General features: G+C 45.3%; 1 protein-coding gene across 6 annotated transcripts in view; it reads right to left on the reverse strand.

Annotated features, from left to right (window-relative positions):
- Positions 1-25,520, reverse strand: part of B3GNTL1 (UDP-GlcNAc:betaGal beta-1,3-N-acetylglucosaminyltransferase like 1) — a 255,370-nt gene extending 229,850 nt beyond the window's left edge. For 3 of the 6 annotated variants that reach the window (XM_029080078.1, XM_029080079.2, XM_039914221.1), the window contains exons 1-4: positions 25,490-25,520; positions 13,659-13,775; positions 13,450-13,549; positions 7,233-7,297 (exon numbers count right to left, since the gene is read on the reverse strand). In XM_029080078.1, coding sequence (XP_028935911.1) covers positions 7,233-7,297; positions 13,450-13,549; positions 13,659-13,775; positions 25,490-25,492 — 285 coding nt within the window. In that variant the 5' untranslated portion in view covers positions 25,493-25,520. Of the gene's footprint in view, positions 1-7,232; positions 7,298-9,822; positions 9,879-13,449; positions 13,550-13,658; positions 13,776-25,269; positions 25,307-25,489 lie in introns of those variants that run through there. The other 3 variants (XM_039914222.1, XM_029080080.2, XM_039914223.1) reach the window with 3 other exon arrangements.
- Between the last annotated feature and the right edge of the window lie 412 nt (positions 25,521-25,932).

The following is a 25,932-nucleotide window of genomic DNA, read 5'->3' on the forward strand; positions in this document are numbered from 1 at the left end:
ACTGTGTGCAGAGCACTGTATTAAACGCTTGGAAAGTACAATTCAGCTATAAGGAGGGATGATCCCTGCCCACACCTTCCCACAGCTATTAACTATCGAGTCTGACTTAACAAGGCAAGGGATTCTTCAAACCGTCTGTGGACGCTAACCCTGTGGTTCATTCAATATTTATTTATTGAGCGCTTACTGTGTGTAGAGCACTGTATTGAGTGCCTGGGAGAGTATGACAGAACAATAAACAGAAGCAGCGTGGCTCAGTGGAAAGAGGCAGGGCTTCGGAGTCAGAGGTCATGAGTTCGACTCCCGGCTCTGCCACTTGTCAGCTATGTGACTCTGGGCAAGTCACTTAACTTCTCTGTGTCTCAGTTACCTCATCTGTAAAATGGGGATTAACTGTGAGCCTCACCTAGGACAACCTGATTACCCTCTATCTCTCCCAGCGCTTAGAACAGTGCTCTGCACATACTAAGCGCTTAACAAATACCAAAACATTATTATTAATTCCCACCCTATCTCTGCCAAAGCAGAGGTGGCAATGAGCAATCAACTAAATAATAATACTAATAACAGTGGTATTGGTTAAGCACTTACTATGCGTCAAGCATTGTACTTAGCAATGGGGCAGATACAAGATTATCAGGTCCCACATGGGGCTCACACTGCAAGTAGGAGAGAGAAGAGGTATTGAATCCCCACTTCACAGATTAAGGAAAATGAAGCACAGAGAAGTGAAGTGACTGGCCCAAGGTCACTCAGCAGGGGAGTAGCAGAGGCGGAATTAGAACCCAGGTCCTGACTCTGGGCCCGTGCCCTTTCCACACTGCTTCTCTTTGCATTGTACTCTGATTCATTCATTCAGTCATATTTATTGAGCACTCACTGTGTGCAGAGCCCTGTACTTAGCACTTAGAAAGTACAATTCGGCAATAGAGATAATCCCTGCCCACAATGGGCTTACTGTCTAGAGGTCACTTAGTACAGTGCTCTGCACACAGCAGGCACTCAATAAATACTGTGGATTAAATGATCAAGTGAAACCTTCTCTGGGATCTACAAACAAGTTGAAAAGCAACGCAGCCATCTCGCATGCTACCCACACTCCTCCTTAAAATACCCCAAGCTACACCACTTGTAGCCACATGACCAAGAGAAGCCACCCAGCCGGGCTGGTACATGACTCTAGCCCTTAACTGAAGGTTCGCTCGTTCATTCAATCGTATTTTTTTGAACTTCCTGTGTGCAGAGCACTATGCTAAGTGCTTGGGAAGGTACAATACCAAGTTGGCAGACAGGTTGCCTTTCTACAACAAGTTTACAGTCTAGAGGGGGAGAGAGACACTAATATAATGTCTTACTACAGTGCTTCGCTCACCATAAGTGCTTAGTAAACACGACTGAATTAATAAATTACAGATAAGGACATAAGTGCTGTGGGGCTGAGATGGGGGTAAATAAAGGCAACAAATCCAAGTGAAAGGTCTCACAGCAGACAAGTGGCAGGGCTGGGATTAGAACCCAGGTCCTCTGACTCCCAGGGCCAGGCTCTTTCCACTAAGGCACTCTTCTCTAAATACTGAGTTAAATCTAAGAATTTAGGAGCATCTGGGAAAGGGAGGAAAGGCAAACTCCTTAGACCCAGCTGGCAACACCTCTTTTGAAGAAATCTCTGTACTGTGTTTAATAAGGTTCAAACCCCAACCCAAAGGATGATCCTTTGTGGTAGCCAATGCAGTTATTACACCTTTTAAGGTCAATTAATCTGCCGCAAAAAAAAAAAAAATGATCAAAACGTGAGGCGTCAAGGTTGATTTAACGAGTCTGACTTAACAAGGCAAGGGATTCCTCGAACCGTCTGTCGACACTAACCCTGTGGTTCATTCAGTATTTATTTATTGAGCGCTTACTGTGTGTAGAGGACTATACTGAGTGCCTGGGAGAGTATGACAGAACAATAAACAGACACATTCCCTGCCCACAATGAGCGTACAGTCTAGAGAGGGAGACCGACATTAATGTAAATAAAGAAATTACAGAAATATTTACCTGTTGAACTCAAGCAACAGTTTCTCTAAGCCTCGTAGGCTGGGCTCTGAGCAAGATTCTCCCTCTCACAGCTGCAGCCTGCATATGTTCCTCCCAGAATTCCCAATTTTTTTTAATGGTATCTCTTAAGCGCTTACTGTGTGCCAGGCACTGTACACGAAATAGCTGAAGGGAAAGGCTTAGCAGCTGAGATAGAAAAGGCCTTGGTCCACTTTGAAATTAAAGGAGCACTAGCAGTTAAGCGTGAGAGGAAACTTGGTTATAAAAACAGAAAGAGAGTCTCCTTCAAAGAAAAGGACCAGGGACCCTAGAAATAAATGTGACAAATACGTTTGATCACACACCAAAGGGCAAAATTATTTCATTTTGGTTCACTCTGGTGGAGGAAATTCCTCAGAAAAACCAAGGTGGAACTTCCTGGAAATATCTTTAAGTAAATATACAAGTGACTCTTCCAGGTGTTAATGAATATAATATTGGTACTTGTTAAGTGATTACTGTGTGTCAAGCACTCCTCTGAGCACTGAGGTAGATAAATTAAGCATGGGGATCACACCCTTAATCCCCATTTTCCATCTGAGGTAAATGAAGCCCAAAGAAGCCCATGGTCACACAGCAGATGAGTGGAGGTAGGATTACAACCCAGGTCCTTCTGACTCCAGGCCCATGCTCTATCCATTAAGCTACACTGTTTCCCCTGTACTGAAACGGTCCTTAGTTTAGAAAAAGTACACGTTGAGAAATACAGGGATAGATATTTTTCCCTGAAGCAATGAAATCAGTTTAGCATGGCATTACCCTGGGGTCACATTCTTGAGTCCCTTGTGTGGCTCCCATTTGGGTTTCTCTGAGTCATAACCGCTACAGCTCAATGCCCTAGAATTTCCCTAAATGCATACAAATTAAATGTTTCCATGGGGTCCAGTTCCAGCTCCAAAATGCTATGGCTACACTCCTCTCCTATTCGGTAGAACCCTGTAATTTTCTTGCCTACTGTACACTTGCCTATAATAGTCACCTCCCAGAATCCTCCGAGCAACTCAGAACAGTTGTCCAAATGTTCTCTTGATTTGCTTCATGACTTTCTGGGAAGCAATGTGCCCCATTGGAAAGATCCCGGGCCAGGAAGGCAGAGGACCTGGGTTCTAATCCCAGCGCCGCCGCTTGTCTGCTGTGTGACCTCAGGCAAGTCACTTTACTTCCCTGGGCCTCAGCTCCCTCATCTGTAAAATGGGGATAAAGACTATGAGTCCCACGTGGGATAGGGACTGTGTCCAACCTGATTACCTTGTCTCTATCCCAGCGCTTAGAACAGTGCCTGCACACAGTAAGCGATTAATACCTTATATGTTTTAGACCGGGAGCCCCAAGTGGGTCAGGGACAGTATCCAACCTGACTATCTGGAATCTACCCCAATGCTTAGTACAGTGCTGGGCACATAGTAAGCACTTGACAAATACCACAATTATCATTATTACATCTCTTTACAGAAGTTGAGCTACTTGAGATGAAAATAAATTTAAGATACTTGCTGTTCTTATCTGAGTTCCTACTCAACAGATTATTGTGCCTGAGCTTTTTGTATTCTTTCAGAACAGGTTTTTCTCCCATAAAACTTTTTCACTGGGGCAGGAGGAATTGGTAGAGTTACCAAAGCAGTTGTCAGTTTATCAATAAATATATTTGGGGGAAAATGATGATCTGATTGGAAGGGTCTTTGATGCAGTGACTTCATTTGCTAAATTCCATTATTTATTACCTTGATGGAACACTATCCAGTGAGATGATCCATTTGCCAAACATACGGAAACAATGGTTTGGAGTATGCTTTGCACTTGATGTATTTCCTCAATGTCGCCTTACATAAACCCTCCAAAGTCGAGCTACCGGCTGAAGGTTATAGCTTTCGACATCTAATTCTCTTTGGCTATTACTTCATGCTTTGGTCTTGCAAGAGTCATCGCCCTTGGGGACTTCAGTTTCCTTAGCGATAAGTCAAAGTTGTGTGCTTCCTGCTGACCTCAATTCTAACTGCTCAACTAATTGTGCATTTAAGAGTACTGGGTTTCTATGTCTTGTGAATCACTCCTTTCTCTTTCACTTACCATTTGAGTGAAAAGCACCTCAATTCACGAGGAAATATATACAACTGAATTGACTGAGTATCTTTCTATAACAGTAATGATAATTCAATTATTACTTTTATTAGTAATAATCACAACAGTTGTGGTATTTTTTAAGTGCTTACTATGTGCCAGACACCGTACTAAGTGCTGGGGTAGATACAACATAATCAGGTCCCACATGGAGCTCACAGTCTAAGTACGAGGGAGCACAGGTTAGGCAGATATTATGCAGTGAGGAAACTTTGCTCCTCTGTCGTCAACCTCAATCTCACCACTGAGCCCTCGCCAAGTCCTCTTTCTAGCCTGGAACGCTCTCCCCATTCACATATGAGAGAGCACCAATTTCCCCACCTTCAAAGCCTTATTAATATCACCCTCTTTTCCCTACTCCCTCTCTGTGGTTGGATCTACTGCATCAGCCTCCTTTCTGACCTCCCAACCTCCTTTTTCTCTCCACTTCAGTCCACGTTTCATTCTGCTGTCCGGATTATCTTTTTACAGAAATATCACCCCCGTCCTCAAAAATCTCCAGTGGTTGCCTATCAATCTCCTTATCAAGCAAAACCTCCTATCGGCTTCAAAGCTGTCCATCACCTTCCCCCTCCCACCACACCTCCCTTCTTTCCTTCTACTGCCCAGACCGCACACTCCGCTCCTCTGCCGCTAACCTCCTCTCTGGGCCTCCATTTCACCTGTCCCGCCATCGACCCCTAGCCCACATCCTACTTCTTGACCTTGGGCAAGTCTATTTGCTTTTCTGGGTCTCAGTTATCTCATCTCTAAAAGGAAGATTAAGACTGTGAGCCCCATGTGGGGCAGGGACTGGATTCAACTTAACTTGTACCTCCCTCAGTGTTTAGTACAGTGCCTAGCACATAGTAGGTGCTTAACAAATACCATTTAAAAAAAAAAATGGGAGATTAGATTAGAGTCCAGATCCTCTGATTCCCGCCACTCTGTTCTGTCCATTAAACCAAACTCGGCAACCTAGCTCAGGCATCCAGATGTCAAAAGATGGGGGCTAGTTCAGATCAGCATCTGAACATCACAGGCCACACACTCTGCTCCGTCCTTGCACTGCTTGCGTTTCTTCCAAGTAAAGTGTCAATGGGGAAAGCCCAAGCCCTCTGACTTCCCCACAGAATCTACCCAACGACCCACCTATCGTATCTTCAGATGGTATATTGCCTGACAGCCTCGAGCCTGAGGACCGACACAGGGAAAAATCCCACCCAGAGAAGATTCTTTAGCGTGGGGCCGCAACCTCTCAGTCGCAAGACACATCCCCACAAAGATGTGGGCTAGTTCAAATCAATACCTGACGAGTGTTTGGCAGTGGGTTAAGTTGCCCCCTTCAAGCTGTTCAACTGAGAAAGCCTGTCCAGGTTGTGTGAAAGAGGTCACACATGCAAGGACTTGGGCAACAAGGAGTAGTGTGCTCTGGGCGTTGGGTCGGGGGGACTCGGATTGTCACTTCTGGAATCCCAGTGTGACATTTACCACCCACCCTAAAATGCCACTTCCCCCTCCCACACATCACTGAAAAGGTTAGGCAAGAACAGAGCGTTACTCCATCTACCCGCTACAGAGAAACCACGTGTAATTCTACCTAACAAGCAACATGGCCTAGTGGAAAGAGCCCGGGCCTGGGAGGCAGATGGACCTAGGTTCTAATCCCAGCTCTGCCGACTTCCTGCTGTGTGACCTTGGCCAAGACATTTAACTTCTCTGGGCCTCAGTTCCCTCACCTGCAAAATGGGGATTTAATACCTGCTCTCTTTGCCTTGGCTTCTTTCAGTAGTGTGGCAAGTGCCAAGAGATTAAGTTAGGAGTCTGATCTATTCTTTGTTCTGTCTCTTCTCGATGTGGCCAAAGAGCTGTTTGTGAGCCACGAACTACTCTCCGGCTATGCTGTGGGACTCATGACGCCCAGGTTGCTCACAGAAAAGGCAGTTCTTTGATCTAAACCATCAGGCCTCACAGTGAGGTAACGGAATTTGTCACCTGAGGCCACGAACGATCGAATATCTAAGCTCGCTATGGGCAGGAAATTATGGACAGGGAATGTGTCTGTGAATTCTGTTGTACGAGGATAGCAGCAGGAGGAAGGAGGAGGGGAGGAGCTCTGGGGGTGGAGGAGTGGGCTCAATAAACACCACTGATTGACTGATTGATTGGTCTTGCCAAGTCACTTGGTTCCATGTAAAAAAACTCGCCTGGTTTTATGTTTCTCTCCCTTCCCTCTTTCCCTTTCCAGACTGCAAGTATGGGTCTGCCTTCATTCGACTTTCTGTGTAGACTCCAAAATACCTTAGGCACTATCAATGTTTTTCCAGCAATCCCTCCATCGATCCGTCAATAGCATTTTTGGAGCACTTACTATGTGCTGAGCACTTGCACTAAGCGCTTGGGAGAGTACAATACAATGGAGTTGGTAGCCCCGTGGCCTGCCCACAGGGACCTTACAGTCTAGAGGAAGACACAGTCATTAATATAAATAAAGGATAGGAACATAAATGCTGTAGGTTTTGAAAGGGATGTCTTTGATAGTGCGATTACTTCCTGTGGGAACCTGACCCACAATTATCTGCCTGGCCCACAGAGTCCCAAATAATAATAATAATAGTATTTGGTAAGCACTTACTAAGTGCCAAGCACTGTTCTAAGCACTGAGGCAAATATAAGCTAATCAGGTTGTCCCACGTGGGGCTCACAATCATGGCTTCCCTATGATGGATGAAAATCTCAAAGCTTTGGCACTTTTTTGTTTTTTCATTATTTCAAATTGGCTCAGCTGAGGGAACAAAGAGCTGTGAGGGCAATAACAATAATTATTATTTATAATGATGATGATGATGATAATTGTTAAGCACTTACATTACGGAGCAGAACATCTCCCTCAGTTGCATGTTAACTAAAGCTAACCCACTGGCTGCCAAACAAATATAAATGAATCAGGAGTGAACAGACCATCTGGAATTAAGGAGAGACTAAGACAGCAGAATTCAGTGATGACAAACAATTCAACTACTGAATCAAAAAAGTAATAGATGGCTACTTACTGAATCCAGAAAGCACAGGTAAGTCCCCGAACTCTGTTTTATTGCTTGATTTTTAGCATATCCAACTGCAAAAAAAGACAGGGGCGGGGAGGGGGGAGAGTACTATTATTATATTCCTAAAATATGCATGTTTTTCGGGGTGGGGGGGTCTTTATGTAAGACTTCTGTGTTGTGGTTCTGCTGGGTGGAGGGGGTGTTGGTAAGCTGGTCCTTGAAATGGGGATAATGTCAAAGTATTAGTAAAGAATTAATAATTATAAAATTCAGAAAAATCCCCTACCCACTCTCCCACCCACCAACTTTCAAACCCACTCTCTCCATTCCATCCATTAGTCCATACGTTCTCTCAAAGCTTGGTTCCCTCCCTTTTTTATGGTATTTATTAAGTGCTTACTATACGCCAGGCACTGTATTAAGTGCTGGGGTAGGTACAAGCTAATCAGGTTGGACACAGTTCCTGTCCACATGGGGCTCACAGTCTTAATCCCCATATTTCAGATGAGGAACGGAGGTACCCGGAAGTTAAGTGACTTGCCCAGGGTCACAGAGCAGAGCTGGGATTAGAACCCAGGTCCTCTGACTCCCAGGCCCATGGTTCTTTCCAATAGGCCAAGCTGCTTCCCTATTCCTGTCTTTTCAGACAAACCCCTCTATTCAGGATTTCTTTCCTGTTTTTCTTTGGTTTCTACCCTTCCACTGTAATTTACCTCTTAATCTCCTTTGTCTTGGGTCCTGTTCCCTACCATGTTTCCTTACCCTGTTATCTTTCTCTACTTTTGTTGTTTTTCCCTTTTATTCTCCTTGTCGACTCAGTTTATTTTGGCACCTCCATTTTTTTGTTTCTTTCTCTCCTCTCTCCTGAATTTTCCCTTTCCTGCCCTTTGTCCTCCCCCTCCTTTTCTCTTTCTTGAGCTGATTTTTTTTTCATTTCCCTCACTCCCTGTTGTTCATTTTGAGAGGCTGAGACTTCCTAGCACCCCATTCCACCACGAAGCCCCTGGGGACTTTTTGTTTTTAACCAAGAGCTGGTCCCGGGGATAGCGGAGAAGGGGCTTTGTCTGTCCTTATCCAGAGGTCATAATAATATTTGACCAAATCCCGTGTTTCCTACATAGCATCTCCAGAATCTATGACTTCCTCTCCATCCAAGCACTGGTCATATCCCCACTTGACTTCTGCACAGCCTCCTCGCAAACCTCCCTGCCTTGCCCCTCTCCCCGCTCGGGTCCACACTTCACTCAGCTGCCTGAAAATTCTTCTCAAACACTGCTTCGCACACATCTCCCTTCTGCTCAAAATTATTACTGTTATATTTATTAAGCGCTTTGCTATGTGCCAGACACTGTACTAAGCGCTGGGGTGGATACAGACAAATCGGGTTGGATTCAGCCCCCGTCCCACGTGGGGCTCATTGTCTGAGCCCAGTTAAACCCCTTCTCTACCCCTCCGCTCTTCCCACATGGCCTTAGTTGGTGTAATGGATAGAGCCCGAGCCTGGGCGCCAGAAGATCATGGGTTCTAATCCCGACCACCACTTGTGTGACCTTGGGCAAGTCACTTCACCTCTCTGTGCCTCAGTTACCTCATCTGTAAAATGAGGATTGAGACTGTGAGCCCCACGTGGGTCAGGGGTGACGTCCAAACTGATTTGCTTGTATCCACCTCAACGCTTAGTACTGTGCCTGGCACACAGCAAGCACTTAACAAATGCCATAATTATTATTCATTACTATTAAAACATACCCCTCGTGCCCTGCCCAGAGTGACTTTTCCATTTTATGTCCCCTTTTCCATCGTTCCCATCTGCAGTTCCCCTCAAGTCTCTCCATTCCCCAACGAGGCTCCCCCCTTCCCTTCCCTCTCCCTCAGAACCACTTTTTCATTTGTTTTTTGGGGGTTTTTTTAACGTCTGCCACAGCTGGCTCCTTCTCTGGGATGGATCGAAGCGGGATGGGGGAGGGCATGGGGGGCGTTTACTCCCAGGCCTCCTCCTACCCCCCGCCCCAGTCTCGACTGGTCCCTGTAGCTCTGGTCGTCCCAGAGGCCAAGGCCCAAGTCAGGGAGGAGGCCAGCTGTGGCCCAAAAAACCAACCAAAAAAAAAGAGGAAAAAGTGGTGCCGTGAGATGGGAGAGAAAGACGAGAGGACCATGGGGATGGCGAGGAGGTTGGAAGTTGGAGTGCGTGGAAAATGGGGGGAGAAAATGTAAAAAACTGCATCGGGGGAGTTTTGAAGTTCTGAAGAGCAGCACTTGGAAGGAGAGAGTTAGTGCCCAAGAGGATGGGAGGAGGGGGAGCTTAGAATTTACCTGATCATCGCCCCCCTGCCCCCAAAGATGCCATTATGGCACCGTCACAATTTTACTCGGTGTATAAGGAAAAATCCGCCTCACTGGGGTGGAACTGATGGATTATCCACTGCAACAGAAACAGCTGCAACTAAGTCTGCATCCTCAATGACATCAATGAGAAGCAAAGCAAACATAAGGAAGGAGGAGCCAATCAAAAGATGACTATGCTTGTAAAAAAAAAAATTTGCAGGAGTAAGTGAAAAGAGACTAAAATATTCCCACTTCTGTCCTTAAAACCTACCTTTTTCGAAAGGAAACTGGCCAAGCTTTTGATTCCCCGGCCCCCAGATTCCATAACTTGCACAAGATTTTGGATCAGAAGTTGTTTATGATCATCATGTTTGAGGAGGAAAAAATAAATACATTAATTTGTAGAATTACAAGAGATTTTGCTCACTATGGAAACTAGACATTAAAAGGGGGCTTCTCACAATGCATCTTGTGTTTAGCAAAGGCAAAGAATCTGCTTTAATATTATTGTATGGAGGGAAGTCAAATGTTTGTGCCAGAGCTCAGTGTTTGGTGAGACCTTCTCCCTTTGTGAAGAAAGCCCGTCACCATGGTCACAGCAGTAAAAACTTAAGCCTCAGTGAGATATTAACATTCCTCACTCTTGGACAGAAGAGGAGGGTTTGGGTTTTTTTGTTGGTTTTTTTTGGGGGGGTTGGGGGCAGTGGGAGAGAGCAAGTGACCCTTCCTTTTCTGCTTTCTTTCCTTTTTCATGATCGAAAAGCATCATCAATAAATCCTAATCCCGTTTAAATAGCCTAGCACTCTTGAAAATGGATACAGTTAGATTTCCATCATGAACCAAAGCAGCTCCTCATCTTTAATAGCTGCTGCTTTTCTGGAGGCATAATTTCTTCCCAGGGGTTTCCAATTATACATCGATTATATATTATATAAATGAATCCATAACATAAGGTTCTGATCAACGACTATCCAAATTTAAGAGACTAGAAATGTCCCTGTTTGGGAAAAACTTCAACGTTGTTCATACAATAACCCATTTCTCAAAACAAATGATTTTCTTTTGTTATAAATTGCCAGGATTATAAACCCAATCTGGCTCAAGTTCAGTTTGAGTCCAGGGAAACTTTTTGTGACAGCTACAGTGGAAAGAACACCAGTCTGGGAGTCAGAGGACCTGGATTCTAATCCTGGCTCTGCTACTTGGCTTCTCTGTGACCTTGAGCCCCATGTGGGACATGGACTGTGTCCAACCTGATTACCTTATATCTACTCCGACGCTTATAACAGTGCTAGGAACACTCGCTAGCCACTGCCTAAGGTAGGCATGGAGTAGGTGTGCCTCTGTTTCACTCTCCCTACCACAGCCGAGACTGGTAGAAAATAATAATCATGGTATTCGTTTAGTGCTTACTAAGATAACTGGGTTGGACACAGTCCCTGTCCCACGAGGGGCTGACTGTCTCAATCCCCATTTTACAGATGAGGTAACTGAGGCACAGAGAAGTAAAATGACTTGCCCAAGGTCACACAGCAGACAAGCAGCAGAGCTGAGATTAGAACCCATGACCTTCTGACTCTCAGGCTCCGGCTCTATCCACTAAGCCATGCTGTTTCTTTATCCCTATCATTATCGTTACTATTATTGCATCTGTTAAGCACTTAGTATGTGCCAAGCACTATTCTAAGCACAGGGAGAGATACAAGTTCAACAGATCAGACACAATCCCTATGCCACATGGGGTTCACACTGTAAGTGGGAGAGAACAGGCATAGAATCCCCTATTTACTGATGACGAAACTGAAGCACAGAGTAGTTAAGAGACTTGCCCGAGGTCAAACAGCAGGCAACTGGCCGCGCCGGGATTAGAACCCAGGTCCTCTGACTCCCAATCAAAGGGCACTGCTGACGATATCGTTGGTAACTCGCCCAGCAGCGTAGACAAAGCAGTCAGGCCCGCAGTCTTTTTCTAAGGCTTGTACCGACTGCCTGGACGTAATGAGGTCAAATTCACTTCCAGGTCACTGGGAACAACAATACTGTTTTTCTCCTTTCGCTCCCTACCAAACCCTACTCAATTCCCAGGATAGTTGTTAGGATCAGATGTCTGAGAGCCCCTTAAATCTTGAGGCAAGATTAGACTTAAAAGACAGAATAATGCCCATAGGACAAAGAAACCTGCTTACTATGCATATGGCAGAGGCTAATTTCTACCTTTCCATTTGTTAGCTGAGAACTGCCCTCAGGTGAAATCTAGAGAAGCTCTAATTCGTTTTCCTTTTACAAAAGGAATGAAAGAAAGGCTAGTAACTCACTTCAGTGCTTGCTGTAAATTAATTTGGAGCCTTTTAATTTCCAACTAGAAAAAGAGAGCGAACAGAGAGTCCTACATCGGTATTTTAACAGCACAAAGGACGTTAGAACAGAACTTCTTCACCAACTGTCCTTTAGAGACACGTGTCTGAAAGATTTAAACAATGGACCACAGGAAAACCCTAATCTTTTCCAGCAAAGATTAAACAATTGCTGTCAGTGAAACTTCAACGATGTCCAGTAGCCTGGAAGGAGTTGGGAAATGAATAACCGCATTGTGGATTTAGTCCTAAACGTATTACAAGTTCAGAAATTTGAAATATCTCAGATTTATTTCCAGTTACCACCAACTGCCGTTACACAAGGGTTGTTGTTTCTTTCTTATTTTGACATTTGTTCTGGGCTTACTATGTGCTAGCCACAGTAATAAGCGCTAGGATACAGACAAGGTAATTAGGTTGGACACAGTCCCTGTCTCTCATGGGGCTCACAGGTTTAATACTCCTTTTGCAGATGAGGTAATTGTGAACATTCTTCCTGAAAAAGCAAGTTTCCCCAGCTGAAAAACATCAACGGGAAGCAGCAGAGCCTGGTGGAAAGGACACTTGGGCCCAGGAGTCGGGGGACCTGGGTTCCAAGCCCGGCTCAACCACTGACCTGCTATTTGTGACCTTGGTCGAGTCACCTCACTTCTCCGGGCTTCAATTTCCTCTTCTGAAAAATGGGGGTTCAATACCTGTACCCCCTCTGCCTTAGGCTGTAGGTGAGGGACAGGGACTGTGTCTGACTCGATGAGTTTACATCTACCCCAGCACTTTGTGCAGTTCCTGGAACATAGTAAGTGCTTAACAAATACTATAATTCCTATAACTTGGGAAAAGTAACCTGAACATCAAAATGCCTACTATACAACAATTTAGTCTATCTTTACAAGATTATAAAGTGAAAATCACCATATACTTTTCCTTTCATTCATTCATTCCATCGTATTTACGAGTGTTTACTGTGTGCAAAGCACTGTATTAAGCACTCTAACTAAAGCCGCTCCAGAGCCACCTCTATCGGGGTTTTCATTACATTTGATCATCCTGTGAAATTTGGTTCAACAGGCCTGTCATTTTCCTACCTTACTTCTCAGAGGAAAACACAGAACTAAAAGATTCCAACTAGCACCTGGACAAGTGGTAAAATTAACTCCACGGAACCCAGAAAAACCAGAAATTGCAGAGTTTGCCGAAAATAACTGGCTGTGGTCTCCTTTTCTTTTCACTGCCAAAGTCCCACTGGGACAAACACCTCGACGCTAGCTTCCAGATTCTGAGGATTTGACTCGGTGCATTGGGCTAAAATCAACTTTTATATGCAGTAAAATACAAATGAGATTCAGGGAATGGGAAACTTTCATAATATAACCCACAAATGTTTTTCCAGGAGAGCAAACACCCACACGTACACACACACACACACACAGAGCACAGGCAACAGGAAAACCTAACTGTTGACTCCTATCATTCTTCAAAATGAATTGCTCTCAAAATCATGAACCACAATTAATCCATGAGGTATTTCAGCACCGCTACATACCTCCTTTGGGAGACGGAGAGTTATGTCCACCGATAATCACTCGGATACCCAGGTCTTCGAGCCGATCCTTCCATTTTTCAATTATGTTTATTGAATTGTCCTGAGAAAGAGAAGAAACTGGTAAAATTTAGGGGGAAGCTTTAGAAGTAATCAGTAAAAGAAAGTTAGAAGCAGAGTTTTAAAACAATCAGAGAGAAATGCATAAATACCTGGCTGGCATCATTAAAAATGGATAGCTCCAGAGTGCCTTGAAAGTCTTGCTCTAAAATGGAATTCAAACACTCTGGCAACCAAGCTTCGGCATTGTAAACTGGGAGGATGATGGACTGCAATTGAAAAAGAATAGAATCAAAAAGAGACAAGGGCATCAACTAAACCTCCTCCCCGCCGCTCCGGGTATTTCTCCATTTTTCCTTAACCCCACGGCTCCTTCCAGTTATCGTCCCACCTCCCTCCTACCATTCCTCCGCAAACTCCTTGAGCGAATTGTCCACACCCGCTGTCTCCACTTCCTGACCTCCACTGCTCTCCTAGACCCCTACAATCTGGCTTCGGTCCCCTTCACTCCAAAGAAACTGCCACAGAAACACCAAAGAAACTCTCTATGCTTACCAATGATCTCCTTGACAAATCCTACGGCCTCTATTCCATCCTAATCCTCCTCGACCTCTCAGCTGCCTTTGACACTGTCGACCACCCCCTTCTCCTGAAAACTTTATCCAACCTCGGCTTCACTGATACTGTCCTCTTCTGGTTCTCCTCCTATCTCCCTGGCTGCTCATTCTCTGTCTCTTTGGGGGGCTCCTCCTCTGCCTCCTACCCCCTAAATGTGTAGGTCTCCCAAGGTTCAATTCTGGGTCCTCTTCTTTGTCTCTCTCTATCCACTTCCTTGGAGAACTTATTCGCTCCCATGGCTTCAACTACCACCTCAATGAAGATGATGCCCTAATCTACATCTCCAGCCCTGATCTCTCTTCCTCTCTGCAGTCTCGCATTTCTCCCTGACTTCAACACCTACTTGGATGTCCTCCCGTCACCTCGAACGTAACATGTCTAAAACAGAACTTCTTCTCTTCCTACCCACACCCTGTCCTCCCCCTGACTTTCCCATCACGGTAAAAGTCACCACCATCCTCCCTGTCTCAGGAATCCATAACCTTGGTCGTATCCTCGATTCATCTCTCTCATTCAATTCACATATTCGATCTATCTCCAAATCCTGTCAGTTCTACCTTCACGATATCACTCAAATTCACCTTTTCCTCTCCATCCAAAGTGCTACTATGTTAATCCAAGCACTTATTCCAGCCTGCCTTGATTATTGCATCAGCTTCCTTACTGACCTCCATGCCTCCTCTCTCTCTCCATTCGAGGTCATGCTTCACTCTGCTGCCCGGATCATTTTTCTAAAAAAACAATCAGCCCATGTTTCCCCACTCTTCAAGAACCTCCAATGATTGCCTATTCACCTCTGCCTCAAACAGAAACTCCTTACCATTGATTTAAAAGCACTCAATCACTTTGCCCCTCTTATCTCACCTCGCTGATTTACCACTACAGCCCAGAATGGTCACTTTTCTCCTGTTATGCCAACCCCCTCACTGTATCTCGATCTCATCTATCTCCCTGCAGACACCCGCCCTGCATCCTGCCTCTGGCCTGGATCTCCCTCCCCCTTCATAGCTGACGGACTCTTCCCACCTTCGAGGCCTTATTAAAATCACATCTTTTCCAAGAGTCTTTCCCCCAACTAGGCCCTCATTTCCTCTTCTCCCAATCCCTTTCGCATCACCCTCGCACTTGGATTTGTACCCTATATTCACCCCCTCCCTCAGCCCCACAGCACTTAAGTACACATCTGTAATTTCTTTTCAGGTCTGTCGCCCCCACTAAGCCGTGAACCTCTTGTGGGCCGGAAACACATCTACCAACTCTGCTATAATGTGCTCTCCCAAGTGGTTTTTACAGTACTCTGCATCCAGTAATCCAGTAAGTGCTCAATAAATGCAACTAAATGATTTCCCCAGTAGAACACTAGTTTTCAGAGAGCAAGTTATGGCTTGTCCAACGACCCGTTTGCAAGATTTCTGGGGAGAGAATTCTTTCTTCCATAAATGCCAACTGCCCTTAGCACTCTTTGGCTCTGCACGAAGGATGATGTTCTGGCTTCTCTGGAATCAGTTGCCCTGATCTTTCTTTGAGAAACTAATACAAATAACACCTACAGGGTACTGGTTGTTTTCTGAAATCAATGCTAACTTGATGACTATCTCCAATTCCCAAGCCAGCAACATCTTCCCTCTGTTCCAGCCGGGTAACTCCACTCCTCTGAAGACCACAGACGGAAACGATTGGTTGAACCCCTCCTTGGCAGGGCCAGCAGTTCAGGTGAACCACGAAGGAGAGGCGGGAATCAAGTAATCACTTCAAACATCCCACAGATAAAATGCTTTGGTAATGATGGTTCAGTCACACAGCCAAGGGAATCTCAAAGGCCTCTCTGCTGGCCCCGGCAAAATCCACTCCTCTCTTCCCAAAACCACTAACATTCGGGGAGTTGGAAATTATGCTTATTCCTTTTCCTTTAGACATTGCAAAATGGAATAAATTATTTATGAGGCAAGAGGGGCGAGGATCAATGAAACCAATCTGTGAAAGTCACTGAGCAGCCAAGACTATGAAAATCAAATATTTGAACAATTAGAACCCCAAATATCTTAGGTTAACTGCCAAATCTGTTCCATTTTTCTTCACCATCAACTTATTTTGCAATGGCATTTAAAGAGAAAGATTATAATTGGTGACTTCATTATGTAAACATAGTTAAAAGACTCCATTTTTAATAGTTTTCATTTTCTCCTACTCTCCATTACTTTAAAGTATCCTTTTAGAAGTTTGTAAATGGCAGTTCTTTTCTTGGCCAAACTGATTTTTTTTTTCTTCCAAGTCCCTAATGAAGCCTGAACTTCACTTGGCATTATTTTTGTAACTTCCTCATTTGAACATCAACCTCATTAAAAATGTTGGCAAAGCTCAGAACATAGGATGTGTTAACTAACAAGGACAGGCGACCATCAGGCTGTGATAAAAACAGCTCACATTTATGAAGCACCCTCCTTAAAAGCCAATGGGGAAGATCAAATTAAAATAAAATCCACTTTCTGAATTTTTCTTTGAAAATGGTCAAAAGCTCACATTCAACTGAGAATAAAGCAGGACATCTGGAAATAAGCTGAAAGCAAATTCCACAACTGGGAAATATGACTTCTAAAACCTATAGTTCCGAAGAGATTTAAAATAAAGTTTTCGACATTCTAAATACGGTGCTCTTCGGGATTTTAATGAGGGAGGAAGACATAAAATAATAACCTTGCTATCTTTTCACAGGGCCCAGATAGAAAGCTCAAAACTCGAAAACTCAAGCAAATCTAAGCCCATTAAAAAAAGGCATTTTAAAAAATTTTAGAATCTCAAAACAGTGTTTGAATTGGAAATTCCTTGTTTCTAATTAGGTCAACGCTACATAGGAACCTCCCCTCATTAAGACGCTGAACATCCCCATACTCCTGACTAGAGCCAATTACGATTACGATCAATCAATTGTATTTACTGAGTGCTTACCATGTGCAGAGCACTGTACTAAGCACTTGGGAGAGTACAGTAGATCACAGTTGGTACACACATACCCTGTTATGAGCTCGCAGTGGGCAGGGAGTGTGTCTATTGTTGTATTGTATTCTCCTAAGCGCTAAGTACAGGCTTTGCACACAGTAAGTGCTCAATAATTACGATTGAATGAATGAAAGGTTTGGTGGACATTCTTCCTGTCCACAAGAAGCTTGCAGTTTAGAAGGGGAGAAAGAGAAGCAGTGGGGCCTAGTGGAAACAGCAGGGGGCTGAAAGAAGACCTGGGTTCTAATTCTGGCTCTGCCGCTTGCCTGCTGTGTGACTGTGGGCAAGTCACTTCACTTCCCTGGTTCTCAGCTCGCTCATCTTGTAAAATGGGGATTAAAACTGTGAGCCCCATGTGGGACAGGGACTGTGTCCAACCTGATTTATTTATATACACCTTGGCGCTTAGTACAGTGCCCGGTATGTAGTAAGCACTTGACAAATGCCACAATTATTATTATTAATTTACCACACCTGTGGGTCTCAGCTTCACCATCCGCAAAATGGGGATAAGATAGCTGCCTCTTTCTCCTTCTTAGATTGGGAGTCTCAGGTGGCGCAGGGACTCTGATTATCTCAACACAGTGCTTGGCACATAGGAAGCAATTAACAGTGCCGGGAACAGACGCTTGAAGGCAGAAGCCAACAGAAAGCCCCCAGGAGGAGGAGGGATGTAGGGAACAAAGCATGTCAGGTTTAGGGACGATATAGGTGAGCCTGTTTTGGCAGGGAACGTGTCTATAAACTCTGTTGTAATGTAATCCAACTGTCTCCTGGACCCTCTCCAATCTGGCTTCCGTCCCCTCTACTCCACTGAAACTGCCCTCTCAAAGGTCACCGATGACCTCCTTCATGCCAAATCCAATGGCTCCTACTCCATTCTAATCCTCCCCGACCTCTCAGCTGCTCTGACCATCCCCTTCTCCTCAACACGTTATCCAATTTTGGCTTCACGGACTCCGTCCTCTCCTGGTTTCCCTCTTATGTCTCTGGCCGTTCATTCTCAGTTCTCTCGTTCTTTTCACGGGTTATTCTCCATCTACACTCACTCCCTCGGTGAATTTATTCGCTCCCACGGCTTCAAATATCATCCCTGCATGAATGATACCCAAATCTACATCTCCTTCCCTGTTCTCTCTCCCTCCCTCCAGGCTTGCATCTCCTCCTGCTTTCAGGACATCTCCACCTGGATGTCCTCCCGCCACTCAACATGTCCAAGCAGAGCTCCTTATCTTCCCTCTCAAACCCTGTTCTCTCCCTGACTTTCTCATCACTGTGGATGGCACAACCATCCACACAAGCCCACGACCTTGATGTCATCCTTGACTCCGCTCTCTCATTCACCCCACACATCCAATCCATCACCAAAACCTGCGTGTGTCACCTTCACAACATCGCCAAGATCCGCCCTTTCCTCTCCATCCAAACTGCTACCATGTTAATACAAACAGTCATCATATCCCGACTGGATGACTGCATCAGCATCCTTTCTGACCTCCCAACCTCCTGCCTCTCCCCACTTCAGTCCATACTTCACTCTGTTGCCCGGATTACCTTTTTACAGAAATGCTCTGGATATGTCACCCTCAACTCCTCAAAAATCCCCAGTGGTTGCCTATCAGCCTCCATATCAAGCAAAAACTCCTCACTATTGGCTTCAAAGCTGTCCATCACCTGGCCTCCTCCTACCTCACCTCCCTTCTCTCCTTCTACAGCCCAGCCCGCACACTACGCTCCTCTGTTGCTAACCTCCTCACCGGCCCTCGTTTTCACCTATCCCGCTGTCGACCCCTGGCCCACGTCCTATCTCTGGTTTGTAACGCCCTCCCTCCTCACAACCACCATGCAACTGCATTTCCCCCCTTCAAAGTCCTACTGAAGGCTCACCTCCTCCAAGAGGCCTTCCCAGACTAAGCCCCCCTTTTCCTCAGCCTCCCTGCCCCATCACCCCGACTTGCTCCCTTTGCTCTCCCTCAACCCCACTTGTATATATATATGTACATATCTATAATTCTATTTATTTATATTGATGCTACTGATGTCTCTTTACTTGTTTTGATGTCTGCCTCCCCCTTCTAGACTGTGAGCCCATTGTGGGCAGGGACTGTCTCTCTTTATTGCTGAATTGTACTTTCCAAGCACTTAGTACAGTGCTCAGCACACAAGCGCTCAATAAATACGACTGAATGAATGAATGAAAAATGTATTCTCCCAGCTGCTCAGTACAGTGCTCGGCACACAGGAAGCTCACAAAAAATAGCAGAGATTGATCAGCAGTTCTGCGTGGATTAAAGCTCTTCATCGTGTACCCAACCATTTTGATATTATGAGAATTTCTGCACATCTTGGAACAGAACCGACATTATTTGAACACAGTGCCTCGCTCAAAAGGTCCTCTGTTAATCAACCTGCCTCAGTTACCCCACGTGCAAATCACAATGGAGCATAACTGTGCTGAGTCGGTCAGACTGACCATTAAACTCTAGTTTATGCACCACCAGCCCTTCAACATATCATAGCTGGGACAAGCGGTCAATCAAATCCACACCCCAAACAACAATGGAATCTACCGAAGCACGGAGGTGGAGTGATCATTTTCTGTTTTGAAAAGTAAATGTCATAGCGGCATTCCAAAAACCTCAGAAGGAGAAACCCGATGCAGCTTTTGAAGCAAGCTTGTGTACCGTGGAGAACAATGCTGGAGTCTGACTTTGGCATGTTAACTTCCCTGGAGATTTTAATCCTTCACGCCCTTTACAAAACAAAGTAGCGACTAAATGCTCCTACACTGAGAGGGATGTCAAGCCAACATTATTACAGAGATTTAAAAAATCCCTACCCCGAAATCATTACAGATGGCCTTTGGGGTTATCAACATTCTGTTGTGTTTCCCATCTGAAGTGTTGGATTAATGGCGGTTACACGGCTAACGACTCTGTTGGATTGTATTCTCCCAAGCGTTTACTGCACAGAGAAAGCACCCAACAAATACCATCGATGGGGATATTTAATTCAGTTCAATCGTATTTCCTGAACATTTACCGCATGCAAAGCACTGTGCTAAGCCCTTCGGAGAGTACAATATCGCAATCAACTGACACGTTCCCTGCCCGCAGTGAGCGTAGAGTCTAGAAATTAATGGGTTCGACCGGTTGAAAGAGCAGGCAACTTTGATCCTAAGACATCTCACCACTGAATCCCATTACTTTAAATGAAAACCTCATGGTAACGGCAGCTGAATAGCTGGTTTCTCCTTCATTGATTCTGTGGTATTTATTGTGTGCAGAGCCCTGTACTAAGCGCTTGGGAGCGTCCGATACAACCGAGTTGGCAGACATGTTCCCCGCCCACAACGAGTTTAGTCGCCAAAGAAACACCTGAACCGTGATATTTTCCCCACTCCCTTTTAACTCCAGCTGCTAAAAGGATTAAGAAACATTGAAAGTTGCGGTGAAATTTCTAGAGAAGCTGAAACTAGAGTTTTTTGTTGTTGTTTTTACTATTAGCATACCCTTTCATGTATCTGTTTTTTGTTGTATTGGATGCGCCCAAGCGCTTAGTACAGGGCTCTGCACAGAGTAAGCACTCAATAAATACGATTAAATGAATGTTCCCCCTATTTGACCAGGGGGGCTCTTTAACATATTAGGTCCATTTCCAAAGTAAGCAGCCTGGCCTAGTGGAAATAGTCAGCTAGGCCCTGCATGCTGATCACGGCTATGCCATTTGTCTGCTGTGTGACCTTGCCGAGTCACTTAACTTCTCTGTCTCTCAATTACCTTTATCTGAGAAATGTGGATTTAGTCTGTGAGCTCCATGTGGGGGAGGGACTGTGCCCAAACTAATTAACTTGTATCTAGCCCAGCACTTAGTATAGTGCCTGGCACATAATAACCACATAAATACCATTAAATGAGGACTTTTCCCATTCCTTTTTTCTAGACTCACTTTAAAGAGTAATTCCACCCACCACCAAAGTGTTAACCCTTCTGAGTACTCATCTCTTCAGGGATCTTAAGTGCAAACACCTTCATCTCATCCACCCTTTACTCCTCCCCCATCCCTCTCCTGTGCTGGAACAGGAGAAGGATTCAAAAACAAAAATCCCTCCCTCTAAAACAACACGACGGGGCATAAATATGAAGTCCAAAGGCAGAGCGAGGAAGCTGAACACAAGGGAATGGATTTTTTTTTTCCATAGGTCAACATGATTTTGTTTTGCAGCCGTAGCCCAACTTCCTGCTCAGACCTTTTTACTGCCCTTTACTTCTGGCCAAAAGCAATTTCTCTGGCACACAGTGCACGAGGGAGGAATTTTGATGTAATAGTAGAGTTTCGGTGTCCAATATGGACAGGTTTGGGGCTAACCATATGGCTCTTTCCCCCTCCCTAAAAGGGGGACCACCCATCTCCCCGCTTTCCAAGGTTTATTAAAAACACATCACCTCCAAGGGCCCAATCCCAAATAAGCATTCATTTCCCCTTCTCCCTCACCTTTCTGTGTCACCTGTGTAACTTGGATCTGTATCTTTAAGTACTTGATATTCGGCCCACCCTCCGCCCCACGGCACCTGTGTACATATTTTTTTTCAGAGCATGGTTCTGGTAGTCAGAGGACCTGGGTTCTAATTCCAGCTCCTCCACTTACCTGCTGTGTGACCTTGGGCAAAGCACGTCGCTTCTCTGTGCCTCTGTTCCCTCATCTGCAAAATGGGGATTCAATTCCTGTGCTCCCTCCTTCTTAGGCTGTGAGTTCCATGTGGGACCTGATGATCTTTTATCTACCCCAGCGCTTAGTACAGTGTTTGGCACACAGTAAACACTGAAATACCACCATTATTATTGTTATTCTGGTATTTGTTAAGCACTTACTTTATGCCAGTCACTATACTGAGCGCTGGGGTAGATCCAAGATAATCAGGTTGGACACAGTTCCTATCCCACGTGGGGCTCACAGTCTAACCTCCATTTGGTGGAGGAGGTCACTGAGGCCCAGAGATGAGAAGCAACTTGCCCAAGGTTACACAGCAGACGAGTGGAGGGGTCAGGATTAGAAGCCAGGGCCTTCTGTCACCCGGACCCGAGCTCTATCCCCTGGGTCACGCTGCTTCTCTATTTCACGTTGCTTGCCTTGGGGATGTAACAAGAGATCTGGAAGTTGGGTTCAATGGGTGCTTCTAAGCCAACAGGAAGCTCTCCCAGCAGAAGAGGCTACAATCCTCCTCAAAAACCCTTAAGACATTACTTCAGGAAATGTTCCGTGTACTTATGTTGCTCTTGAGGTCTGGCGCATGGCTGATCTCCCAGTACAACCCTGCCAGCACCCTTTGCTGGTTTAATCCGAATAAGAACAATAACAGTAATCACCGAAATGGTATTTGTTAAGCCCTTACAGGTGCCAGGCTCTGTACTAAGTGCTGGGGCAGATAACCAGATAATCAGGTCCCACATGGGGCTCACAGTCTAAGTAGGAGGGAGAACAAATACTGAATCCCCATTTTGTAGGCGAGGGAACTGAGGCACAGTGAGGTTAGGCCACTTGGCCAAGGTCACACAGCAGATAGGTGGAGGAGCCGGAGTTAGAACCCGGGTTTTCCGACTCCCAAGCCTGTGCTCTTTTCACTAGGCCTCTCTGCTTTAATGCCCACTGTTTATTGTAGCTTGATCTCATCTGTCTGAGGGCTGACCCCTTGGCCACACACTCCCTCTGGCCTGGAACTCCCTCCCCCATTGCATCTGACACAGCACCATTCCTTCCTCCTGCAGAGTCCTTCTAAAATCACATCTCCTCAGCCCCCTTTCCCCTATTCTGCTCTCCCTTCTACATCACCTATCCACTTGGAGATAAGCCGCATGGCCTTGGGGTTAGAGCCCGGTCCTGGGCGGAGGGAGGACCTGGGTTCTAATCCCCTCTCCACCACTTGTCTTCTGCATCACCTGGGGCAGTCATCTCACTTCTCTGGGCCTCAGTTATCTCATCTCTAAAATGGGGATTGAGACTGTGAGCCCCACGTTGGGATTATGTCCAACCCGATTTGCTTGTATCCACTCCCGCGCTTAGTACAGTGCCTGGCACATAGTAAGCACTTAACGAATACCATAATTATTATTATCTTCCTGAAGCATCTCTCAGTCTCCCATCTTTCCTCTCCTCAAAACCCTTCTGGATCTCATCACACTTAAAACTTCTCACAATCACCTTCCCACCTCTCCCCGATACAATAAGGGACAAGTCACCATTCCTCAAGTGGTGGTTTGCCCAGGACCCTATTTCTGAAGACGCCCACCTAAATCAATTAAAATCTACCTTTCCAATGTGGGAGCAATGAATACCCTAACTTGTATCATGCATAAAGAAAAACGTTTATACATCCATAAAGTTTGCTTAATGCTCTCGCTGCTGGCAGTTATTAACCCCGCTATCCGTTCTTTCGCCCCAAATGATATTAGCAAAACACATCAAAATCCTTACATCTCAAAATGAAACCTGCCTTCTGGTGTTGCAAACATCGTTGTTTTTCTCCCCTACACCTTCACCTGATTTTGCGATGGTGCCAAGAAAAACAACTCCAACTAACACCAAAACAAACATGTGAGTCTAGAATACATTTTCACGCTTAGTGGGAAAGATTCCCATCGTCACAGAATACAATAAATACTGGAGGAAAAAGGACATTTTGCACCCTTAAATTGTAGGTGGTGAATATATCCTGAGTAGTTCTAATCTTTAAAAGGAAAATATACTTTCACTGAGCATCATAAAACAAAGAGGCAATAACATAAGCTGTGCTAATTGCTGCAAACAGCCAACGAGCCCATTGCAGAATAAGGAACAGTCTTTATTGTGTACAAATGTGGTTAGGACAGTGGGTGCTGCCTTGAGCTATTTTTCAGTCACACACCACCCACATAAGTGAATTTCATGGTGAGGGGTGAATTTGAGTACAAAGGACCACTCTATATAAAGGCAGGCGTATATATAATGCGCGTATCTGTGCGGATGCAGACACATAAAAAGTCACACATCACTTAGAAACTTGCTTTGTCAATAGTCCAGCTGATTAAGGGTATGATTTATTCTTATTGGAAACCACTTGGTTATAAAAGGCTACTTTTTAATAGCTACTTTGTGCATAAATGGATTTAAAAGATGTTCAGAGAAGCCTGTAGCTTATGGATTAATGATACCTATTGAGCTCTTACTAGAATTATATCTATATTTCTATTTCTATTGATGCTACTGATGCCTGTCTACCTGTTTGGTTTTGTTGTCTGTCTCCCCCCTCCTAGACTGTGAGCCCGTTGTTGAGTAGGGATTTTCTCTATCTGTTGCCAAATTGTACTTTCCAAGCGCTTAGTCCAGGATTCTGCACCCAGTAAGTGCTCGATAAATATGACTGAATGGATGAATATGTGCGGAGCACTGGGCTAAGCACACGGGACTGGAAAACTCGACTCCCAAACCCGTGCTCTTTCCACGCTGCTTCTCTTGATTGAGACTGTGAAGGCCCACGTGGGACAGGGACTGTGTCTAACCCCATTTGCTTGTCTCCACCCCAGCGCTTAGTATAGTGACTGGCACATAAGCACTTAATATCAGAATTATTGTTATCATTATCCTCATAATAATGGCAAGGGCTTAGTACAGTGCTCTGAACACAGTAAGCACTCAATAAATACGACTGAATGAATATTTGTTAAGCACTATGTGCCAGGCATTGTACTAAGCACTAGGCCTTAACTTCTCTGTGCCTCAGTTCCTGTGCCTGCAAAGTGGGGATTCATTACCGTCATCATCATTATTATCTGTAAAATGGGGATAAAATGGGGATGAGCCCCACGTGGGACAGCCTGATGACCTTGTGCTCAGAACCCCAGTGCTCAGAACAGTGCTTCGCACATAGTAAGAGCTTAAAAAACACCGCCATCATCATCATTAGAAGCAAATGGGGTTGGATCCAATCCTTTTTCCACGTGGGGCTTAACAGTCCCCAACTCCATTTTCCAGATGAGGGAACCGAGACCCAGAGAAGTGAAGAGACTCGCCCAGGGTCACACACCAGACAACTGGCGGATGCGGGATTGGAGCCCAGGTCCTCTACCCACTAATACTAATAATAATAATAATGACATTTGTTAGGCGCTTACCATGTGCAAAGCACTGTTCTAAGTGCTGGGGAGGAGACAAGGTGATGAGATTGACCCACGTGGGGCTCCCAGTCTTCATCCCCATTTTACCGAGGAGGTCACTGAGGCCTAGAAAAGAGAAGTGACTCACCCAAGGTCACACAGCAGACAACTGATGGAGGCGGGATTGGAGCCCAGGTCCTCTACCCACTAATAATAATAATATTTGTTAGGCGCTTACCATGTGCAAAGCACTGTTCTAAACGCTGGGGAGGAGACAAGGGGATGAGGTTGTCCCACCTGGGGCTCCCTGTCTACATCTCCATTTTACCGAGGCGGTCACCAGAAAAGTGAAGTGACTCACCCAAGGTCACGCAGCTGACAGGGGGCAGAGTCAAGATGTGAACCCACGACTCCCCAGCCCGGACTCTTTGCACTGAGGCCCTGAGAAGTGAAGTCTATCCTTCACTCCGCTGCCCGGCTCATCTTCCTGCAGAAACGCTCTGGGCCTGTCACTCCCCTTCTGAAAATCCTCCAGTGGTTGCCTCTCGACCTCCGCACGAAACAAAAACTTCTCACTCTAGGCTTCGAGGCTCTCCGTCACCTCGCCCCCTCCTACCTCTCCTCCCTTGTCTCTTTCTACCGCCCACCCCGCACGCTCCGCTCCTCCACCGCCCACCTCCT

This window comes from Ornithorhynchus anatinus, chromosome 15, assembly GCF_004115215.2.
Source record: "Ornithorhynchus anatinus isolate Pmale09 chromosome 15, mOrnAna1.pri.v4, whole genome shotgun sequence".
Classification (NCBI taxonomy): Eukaryota; Metazoa; Chordata; class Mammalia; order Monotremata; family Ornithorhynchidae; genus Ornithorhynchus; species Ornithorhynchus anatinus.